Source organism: Primulina huaijiensis, chromosome 15 (genome assembly GCF_012295235.1).
Source record: "Primulina huaijiensis isolate GDHJ02 chromosome 15, ASM1229523v2, whole genome shotgun sequence".
Classification (NCBI taxonomy): Eukaryota; Viridiplantae; Streptophyta; class Magnoliopsida; order Lamiales; family Gesneriaceae; genus Primulina; species Primulina huaijiensis.
The window spans coordinates 9,439,012-9,449,158 of NC_133320.1; the positions used below are offsets into that span (position 1 = coordinate 9,439,012).

The window sequence follows — 10,147 nt, forward strand, 5'->3', positions numbered from 1 at the left end:
TAACGTTAGGCCACGGCTCACTGCTACAATAAAGATTGGGAGATTCAAAATGATAGAAAATAAACAATTATTCTTTCAGCGCATTCCTTCATCTCTTATCTTCCTCTCTTATGAGTTTCATCATTCCTCCATCGAACTTTTTATCTTCCTTGTACTTTCGTTCATATTCCCCCTTTTTTTTTTCTCTTCCTCCAACTTTTTTTTTTCAATCTTCAACAACATTCTCTTTTAGTTTTTTTCGATCACCACATCATACAACATTCATTCTTCATTTCTTCTTTCAATCCTCTTCCGTTTCTTCAAGTTTTTTTTTCAAACTCCTCCATCATTCTTATCAATTATCAACACATGGGAGTTATTGAAAATTTTAAAGCACTAAAGGGGTTTATTTCTCTCAAAACTAAGGTAGAGGAATAATGTATGAGCTAAAATTGGGTAGTTGATGTGGAATTTTGAAGGAATACGAATGGGGGTTAATTGTATGTCTTTGACACACTCCATTCGATTTTTTTAAGGCTCAAAATGGGATACTAGGGATATGAATGATGTATTGGATAGGATCGATGTAACGTACCATACTTTTAACTACTTTAAAATTTGTGGAAAAATAAAAATTTTCATAAATAAATCGTCAACCTTAAAAATTCGAGGAAACAAACTGTTCATCACAAAGTAGTTGCACAAAAGATCTCAAAGTAAAGTTTGCCAAAAGTATTTGTTTAAAATCTCACAACCAGTAACATAAATCAGAGTATTTTGAACAGTCATAAAAACTTAAAACATGACGGTCCTCGGGTTTAGCCTCCCGCTCAGTCCAAGCCAGCTCACTGATCCCCACTTCTCGTCTACTCAAACTCATCCTCACCTGCACCGATCAAGTCTAGCGAGTCTAAAGACTCAACATGTATAAACTGGAAGTAACAAGTAATACGTAATAAAACCATATGCAACTTTAAAATAGAGCGTACATACTTGAAACTTTAACATGCGTATAAAAGCTTGAACTTACAATTATAACATAGACGTGCCATCAACATAAAACTTTTCTTAAACATGCTTGCATACTTTTACATACATAAACTTCATCATTTTGCGTAGAGGCATGTTTCAAAACAAGTGACCCATACATAAATGCGCCTGATCAGACTAAACCACAGTACTGGTCTGACAGGGAAAACCCACTGCCACATACATGAGATCCCCGTTCATGCTTTAACGGGGTGGATTGGTCCCTGGTCATGCTTTACCGCTTTCCAATCCCATACATAATTTGGTCACAAGACATTTAGCATACCTCAAAAACTTAAAAATATTTTCTTTTGCACGTCGAACTTACTTACCCAGTGTTGAGGGATTCGTTGGGTCTCGCTTGGGACCACTGCTGCACATACTAACATGATTACATGCACTTAATATTTCATAGCCTAGACATAATCGTTGTGCTCACCACCCGAATGACAATTTTTTATGACAATCTAAAATTACTCGTGACTTGACCTCGCTTAATCAAGGTACTAAACTATGACATCGACCCCCGGAATGAATCCTAATATGATGTGTGAACATTTCCCAAAACATAGGAGACATGATCCTAAATAATGATTTAAAAAGTAACGTTCAAGCGCCTAGGCGCCAGACACTGGCGGCCGCGGCGCTAACAGTGCCGTAGCCTCAGCGCCGCGGCGCCACAAGGGCAGCGCCGCGGCGCGAGGCTTGCGAGATTCGGGCGCTGCGGTGCTCCCCATTGAGCGTTGCGGCGCTAACTCTGCGCAAACTCGACCCCAAACACACAAATTTGATGCAAACTCTAACCCACGTCTTATCGACTCGAACCAACACCTCGAGACCATCCTAAGACGCTATGGTAGGGATTCAAACTCACGCAAATGCCCCAAAACAATGATGCAAGCTATGCAACGTAACTCAAACTGTGAACACGACAATTCGACATCAAAATGTTTCCTAAGACTTCTAATGCAACCAAGTGCCTATCGACGCAAGACGAAGCACCAAAATTCATCCCAATATCATACTCACAATGCTTAAATGCAGCAGTGATCACCCAACGGTTCCCAACGAAGCCTGCAACAAATGAAACTCCAAGAACACAAATTTTCAGAAAATGCAGTTTGTGCAGCCCCACGAAAACGGTCATATCTCACTCAATTCGTATCCAAATATTTCCAATTTTATATCAAATTGAAGGTATCAAAAAGTTCTACATTTCATGTGTTGAAAGATTTTCAAGAAAAGTGACCAAAAAATCGCAGTATTTAAAAGAACAGCAAAAACGTGATTTGAAATCCCAAAAATGGTTTCAAAAGTGATCCAAACATAATTGCTCAAACTTCTACCCATCACACATGTATTTTCACACATAAAAACACCGCAACACATACTATGACATGATCGATGCAGTAAAAAGAGAATATACGTGCCTTTGATATGAAAATTTTACCGAACCGGCGATACCGAAGCGGAACGATTACGAGGCTTGATCCGGGACGATCGTGGAACGATTTTCTTTGAAGAAAACTCAACAAAACCTTGCTGGAATTTAGAGGAAAGGGGCGGCTGCTGTTCTTGCAAAGAACCCTAGGTTTTTCTCTTTCAAAATATAAAAATCTGAATAATGAAGTGTGCGTGTGAATTGGCCGATTTTTAGTGTGTGCAAAAGTGTGTGTGCGTGTGATTGTGTGTAGATTTAATTAGGGAAAAATTATTGCTTAGTTAACTAATTAAATATGCTAATATAAAATACTAACTTGATTAACAAGTGAATCAAAATAGTAAATTACTACACACTCTAATACAAATCCTTTAATTAAAATAAAATACAGAAATGCTAAATTTTAAAAGTTTTAAACTCTTAAATCACTAAATAAATAAATTAGGCTTTTAAAAATACTAAAAACTTATAAATCATTTAAAATGCCCCAATAATAACTTAAAATAAATTACCGCATTTTAAAATTACCCAAAAATCGTCACCGGTCTCCTTTCCTCGATCCCGCATCGAATAATCGCCTGAAGCATGAAGTGATGAAACTCAAGAAAATATTTTAACGTGCATCACGTGAACATAAATAATTTAAAATAATGCAAATTTATAAAACATGGAAGCTTCTTGATCGCAGATCCGGTGGAGCACCTGACCCGGCTCACCCATTTCACTCGGATCGCATCAAACTCTAAAAGCCTCAAAGAACACAAAATGACGAAAAGAAAAGCTAGAAAAAGAAGAAATAGCTCGCACGCAGCAGCAGCAACAGCAGCAGGGAGCTCGGTTCTCATTTATTCTTTCTTCAATAAGCCACTGAGCTACTGGACCTTGTGTTGTGTTATTACTATTTATAAACAAATGCTAAAATGTGACTCAGTCTAATTTATTTCAAATCCCATGTGTTACTAAATTTCAATATGTATTTTAATATCATTTATAATTTCAATATTTTCTAATACATATTTTTAATACACAACTAAATTTATTTGACTTCATTATTTTAATTTCGCACTTTAAAATAATTATTTCTAATTTTTGACAAATATTAGATAATTAAATTTGGGTCATCATACATAGGATATCCACAAAAGTATGTGAGTGGTGAATCCTCGACTACAATGTATCGGCTCTTACTTATGTCAAAAATATCATCATCTCCTTATCAATGAAACGTGTTGTTTACATCAAAGATGTTATTCTCGAGCTCGAACGATCTTTATCCTTGTTTTAGATAGATGAATCAACTAAGAATATGTTTAGAATATGCAGTACACTTCCTAATGAATTTCATTATCTACGTTACGAGATAGACCTCATCGTACTATATTATATTTAAGGGCTTTATCTATGCATCTTGCATGAATATACAGATAAAGTAAATGAAATAATTGGATAAAATCATAAAATATTATTAAAATAAATATTATTTTTATGTAAGAACCAATAAAACTCAAGCCACAAGTTGGTTCGTTAGGCATATAATCTAACATGTAACTCTGGAGAAATGAAACACGATCTACTCCAGGGGATAATTATAAATTTTTCTAAAAAAATTGTTACAAAAAAATAATTTGTCAAAATACATAATAAATCTAACATATCATGATGAATAATATCTCAAAAAAATATAAAACTAAAAAATTTGAAAAATATACAAGGTAGTGTAAATACAGATCAAACAATTTCATCGATACTATGTCTCACTCTGCATTGATTTGACCATCATTTGATTTTGTTATAAAAATGATGAAGAGTTAACTTTGATTTCATCCATTTAGGAACATGAACGTTCACTAAACTATATCAAAACTAAATTTCTAAAATAATAACCAACTCAAATGAAAATACAATGAAAAATCACAAATTCTTTGTCCACAAAAATTAAAGTTATGATAATTGTTAATTAATTCATAAAACAATCGATAAATAATAATGCTAAGAACTATCAAATTATTGAAATGGTAAAAAAATGAAATAATTAAAAAATATTTTAGATTTTTATAACAATAACGATAATCGCGATGAAAACATTTTCATAGTTTAATCTTATTACACAAAATTAAATAAATGAAATATTTAAGCAAATATTATTTAATTTTTAAACAAATAAAAAAAAAAACATGAAGAGAGGCAACACCACAGGTCCAAAAGATCACAACACAGATCAGTAATCTCGATTATCTTGTTATGGAAATAACTAAACAACTGACAAATCATTATCTTATTATTTTACTTTTAATTAATATTACTTATAATGTACGTGAGATGTGTCACTAACATGAAAAACACATTATTTTGTGGTAAATCTTTCTCTTCCCTTAAAAAAAAAAAAATTAAATGGCCATTGGATTAGGTTTACAGTATTTAGTGGGCCCTGGCTAAAATATAAAGAATACTATAAATTAAATACAACATTTGAATTCGTCGAATACGACTTTTCGCATAATTCTAAATGTATGTGTTATGATATCGAGTATGAAATTTTGTTTACCTCCTTTTCCTGCTAAGATTGTAAATCCTGTATTTTGCATATTTATATGATTGATTTCTTGAGTTTCGGAAACAGTGTACTCCTCAATTTTTCAGAGATCCAATTCGATAGATTATTGGGTTGGAGCCTACAAGATAATGGGTCAGACTCCCTTGAGTGAGTTAGAAGTTCACAGGTTAAACAATTTAACTTGTTCTTGCAAATGATTAAGTTTATTTAAAGTGTCATTCAGCTTATCCTCGTTATATCTTTGCAAAGATAAGATATGATCCGAGTAAAAAATTATCTTTTAAGAAAGTAATTCCTGATCATATGTTTGTTTTTCCATCATATCTCTCTCATTTTCAACAGACCTCACTTTCTCCTCTAGTCCACAGTTCTTTCTAAACACAAATTTCCACGTTTTTCGCATTGTTTTCTATTACTTCATCGTCATCCAGGTATTATGCAATGTCATCTTCTCCATTTGTGTCATTGCAATTTCAAAAAAAAAAAAAATATCTTTAAGCTGTCTCATTGTCTGTTGCAACATCATATGAGACGACAGATTCGGCCCGCATGTTTTCGGAAATTATTTTCATAGTAGATTTGTGAGTAAAGTAAAAGATTCAACCAAATCGTCAGTCATTTTCAAACATAATCTTCCATCAAAATTTTTTTGCAATTCTGCTTTCAAGGCGATCCTTTTGTCTTTCCTTTTATGTTTGAATTTCAATTCAAATGTGAGTAATGATCCCATTAATTCGTTAAATCTCATCGAGACCACATCCTCGGCTTCTTCACTTTTACAATGAATTGACTTGGGATTGAACAAATTGTCTTTTAAACCAATTTTGCATCTGAGTATTTTTTTTCACCAAATTCATGAAATGGTGTCGAATTCGTTGTTGGGCTCATCCTCTTTCATTTGGAGATCGTCGGTTACAGTGTCCAAGATCTGTAATTTTGAAACTTCGGCAACTGCAATGCATTATTATGCTATCTTCGAAATGTTTCATGCATCTCTGGGTGGGTTTATTCACATATGAAGATTGTTTTAAACCAGTTCATAACTGTAAATACGACATTTCGTATATTTTTATAATATATTTGTAATTAAATGGCCATTGGAGGTTTCTAGCCTGTCACAATCGATCGTCAAGCTTTTTCATCAATTGATTTGATGAAATTGAAATGTGTTATTTTGTAATATTCGTGATTGAACTTGATTCTCAAATATTTTACACATGGAAAGTTAAGAACATGAGAATTAACATTGTTTGGTCAAAAAAACCTACACATATATGGGTCATGCTCAGAGATCCATGAATAACAAAATTTTACAATCATACATATTACATGTTCAATATATTAAAAGAAAGAGTAGGTCTCTTGTGATACGGTCTCACGAATCTTTATCCGTAACACGTGTCAACCTTACTAATATTCACAGTAAAAAGTAATACTCTTAGCATAAAAAGTAATACTTTTTCATGGATAACCCAAATAAGATATTCGTCTCACAAAATACGATCTGTGAGACCGTCTCACACTGCCTAAAAGAAAAACCTCTATTTTATCACATGAGCACTCTATTATGAACACAATTAATAGATCTTGTTTGACAAGCACCACTCAATTTGTAGATCTACCTACTCGAACTCCTTTTTGAAATTATGGATTGTTCTCACATCTTCATCTCCAGAATAATAAATTGCAATGCTTCACATGAATGAGTAACTGATGATCTTGATTCGTCTAGTAGAAACATCGTCGTTCACTAGAACTTGTTGCGAAATAATGCTACTAGATCAAGATTTTTCCGTATTCTCCGGCATAAAATTTTATGTGTATATGTACTATTAATATCAGCAATATTCAAAACTACATCTCCACTAGATCTCATCTATTTAGCTTGATCCATATCAAATCTCAAATTCAAAAGTTATCATCAGTTAAACCTCGTTTATTCCTCATTATAGATTCATCAATCTTATTCAAGCAAACTCAAAAGATATATTTTCCTAAATTTTGATATATGTTATTCAAGATAACCAATTTCTAATCCTTACCCAATTAAATATCAATTCGGCCATCTATTGTAAAGGCCTAAAAATCCGTATTTGAAAATTTGCAGAAAAATTAAAAATTTTCTTTTAAACTAAATAAAATATCCAGTTCATAAAATAAACTGTTGAATAACGTGTCATGTTTAAAAATAGCAGCGGAAGAAATTAATGTTGTAAAAATAACTGTAAAAATTTTATCCAACGGTAGATAAAAATGTTTGAGCGATAACAACAATAAATAATAAATGCTGAAAATGAGGTCCTCGGGTCCCACTACTGCCAACTCGAGCTGGCTCACTGATCCCCGCCCTCGGTGCCGACATCATCAGTACCTACAACAATCAAGTCTAGTGAGCCTAAAGACTCATCATGCATATATCGTAAATAACAAGTAAATAAATAATAATATCGCATGCAAGTGAAAATTTCATGTACTGAGGTGTAACGTAAAATATCATTTCATTGGTAATTATAGTACGTGCATAACTGAACTGAAAATATCATAGTGAAAATGTTTGCTCCTTGGAGCCCTGTAATGAAATAACTTGTAATAATTTTCTGGTGAGATTATGGTCTACGCAAGTAGTCCCTGAACTGAACTGAACTGACCGGTAACTGGCGACCGGGCCGGTAACTGGCAACCGGACTTAATAATGTATGTTTGATCAGACTACTGCCACAATATACTGGGTGAAACAACTGAACTGACCGGTAACTGACGACCGGGCCGGTAACTGGCGACCGGACTTAAACATGATAGTAAAGTGACCACAAGCAATATCGCATAAATCTCAAAATGAATATTTGCATGTAATATAATTAACTAACATAATTAAATATGAACAATTTCGATCTTCTTGCAATAAAATCATGTACTTACGATATTTAAAAATACCTATATGGCTTGATTGAAGCTGAACATCAGACTGGTTGAACAATGCATTTGTACACTTTCGACCGCTCTTAAGCTGTTCGGTTCCAGCAACACTCGGGCTTGTCTGAGACCTCACGATTGCATCAAGAAAAGGAGGCTATCATTATTTTCCCATATCAATTTTTTAACCCCAAATCCAATACATATTACCAAAGAATTAGATAAAATTATCAATAATCGTTTCTTAACGTATCAGGTGATACTCTTTTCACTCTAAAAAAATAATCATTTACATACCAAATCATACTCTTTTTATCACTCAAAAAACCTATCCAATCATCTCATTGTTTTACTATAAGTAGTAAAGAAAACATGAGTTTAGAAAATTATTCGTGTTATTTACAATGGAATTGAATACCTGTATAAAAGATTCAATCATCCCAGCAAGAACTTGTAAAACAATGAAACAAAAATTGATTAAAGTACAAGCAAAACACGAGTTCACCTAGCTATTACATTGCATTTCACCTTGAATTAATTAATAATCCCTACGTTCAAAACGCGCTAGCTTAAACAAGGTCCAAGGATCTCGACTTTCGATTAGACTCAAGAACCGAGTCCTAAGTTTGTTTAGAAGCACATCTCCTGAGCTTGCCGATCCAAGAACATTGACTAAAGAAAAAGGGAAAAAGAAGTCCAAAAATGGCATATCTATCTAGCTATGTGGACATGGAAATAGCAGTCTGAAGATTGTTGAGGGCCTTCTCATATCTTACAAATCCCAAGAACCAGAATTCAAAATTGTCGTGTGTCACTATTTCTATGTACTTCTGAGACGGATTGTTCACGTTCTCACTTTCATTTGCTGCTTTGATCTTCTTCAAAGGAATCGAAAGCTGTACAAAAATAGAATAATAGCCATGAAAGTACTCGAATGGGAACCATACATCCAAGTTAAAAGAATATGATTTAGTGAATACCTTGTAAGGAGTTCTGATAATCCCCCCAGAAGAAGAGTGGACAGTTATGGATCTTTCGCTCAAGAAACCAATTTTTTGCGAGGAGATGAAGAGATTCCCAGCAATTGGGCCAGCAGTTGTTGACAAGTAGCATTGAGACGCCTTGAGAAGTTTCTCCCCTTGGCTCAAACCAAATATGTCTTTAAAAATCTTTTCTCTTCCTCCTTTCTTGATCAAATTTAGCTTCCCTTTCACTGTTTCAGAAAATCTTGGCCCCAACCTCACTGCAAATTCACCCCATTTTACATACACAAAAACCAGATATAATATAAAGTCCCTTGTGTTTGATTAATAAGGATTCTGACTACAAACATAAATATACAGCTCACTATTATTTTTTCACAAGATTTTAGTCGGAAATTGCCCATGTGATCTCCAATAGATTCAAAACCCATGTACAAAATCCGTTTACATGATCAAATTATAGTCACAGAGTACCGTGTTCGCGGATTCTGAAAGCAAAACTGGTGCCCTTTCTTTGAGACTTGTTCTTGCGATCTGAATAGAAGGGGGTGACAGGTTCAGACAAAGAACTTTCTGCATTCAAGGGATTATGGAACTGATCTTCATCCTTCTTCTCCATTCCTGTAACGAACCAACTGGTTAAATGGTTTCGGTTGACTGTTGAAATTAAACTGAATCGTTTATGGGCCGGGAGGGAGCTTTTGAAATGTTTTTCTTTTATGAAGATATTATTATTGTACAATTTCTGTGTATAATTGTTTAAAGAAGACCAGGAAAGTGGCAAGAAAAGTACGACCATTTATTTGTTTACTCTATTATTGTATTTGAAAGATTGGATGGGAAGTGGCCCTCATATTTCATCTCATGTCATCTTCTTCGGCCCCACAACCCCATTTCTCAATTCAACGAAATTGGTAAAGTACTTCTTGTTAATGTAAAAATATACGTACAGAAGTAATCGAATCGAACCGAACTCTTGAATGTTTGAGCTTGGTTCGTTAATAATCGAGTCGAACTCGAGCTTTATTTAACGAATATATGCATCACTCACGAGCTTATTCAACATTTATCGAGCCTAAACAAGCTTAATAAATATGACTTATACATTTAAATTTTCATTAAATTAATTAAAAAGTAAATTATATATTTAAAGAAAAATATATTATTCTTATTAAAATTTTTAAATTTATTATAATAAATAAATTTAATAGATTTTTTATATATTTCATAAATAATATACAAAATTAA

The 10,147-nt window shown here is 33.4% G+C and overlaps 1 protein-coding gene across 1 annotated transcript; it reads right to left on the reverse strand.

Moving 5' to 3' along the window:
• Positions 1 to 8,367: 8,367 nt before the first annotated feature.
• LOC140958490 (putative GEM-like protein 8) lies at positions 8,368 to 9,692 on the reverse strand. Its single transcript, XM_073415949.1, has 3 exons — positions 9,374 to 9,692; positions 8,897 to 9,159; positions 8,368 to 8,812 (listed from the first exon to the last, which is right to left on the reverse strand). Exons 1-3 carry the CDS (start codon positions 9,516 to 9,518, stop codon positions 8,636 to 8,638), a joined length of 585 nt encoding a protein of 194 aa, XP_073272050.1. The 5' UTR covers positions 9,519 to 9,692; the 3' UTR covers positions 8,368 to 8,635.
• Positions 9,693 to 10,147: the final 455 nt, after the last annotated feature.

What these genes read in the sequence shown, in the direction of transcription:
- LOC140958490 (XM_073415949.1), bottom strand. Translation starts at nt 9,518, where the DNA reads ATGGAGAAGAAGGATGAAGATCAGTTCCATAATCCCTTGAATGCAGAA. An exon ending in TTTCAGAATCCGCGAACACG is followed by an intron (nt 9,160 to 9,373) that starts GTACTCTGTGAC and finishes GTGAATTTGCAG; the next exon opens with TGAGGTTGGGGCCAAGATTT. An exon ending in TTATCAGAACTCCTTACAAG is followed by an intron (nt 8,813 to 8,896) that starts GTATTCACTAAA and finishes ATTTTTGTACAG; the next exon opens with CTTTCGATTCCTTTGAAGAA.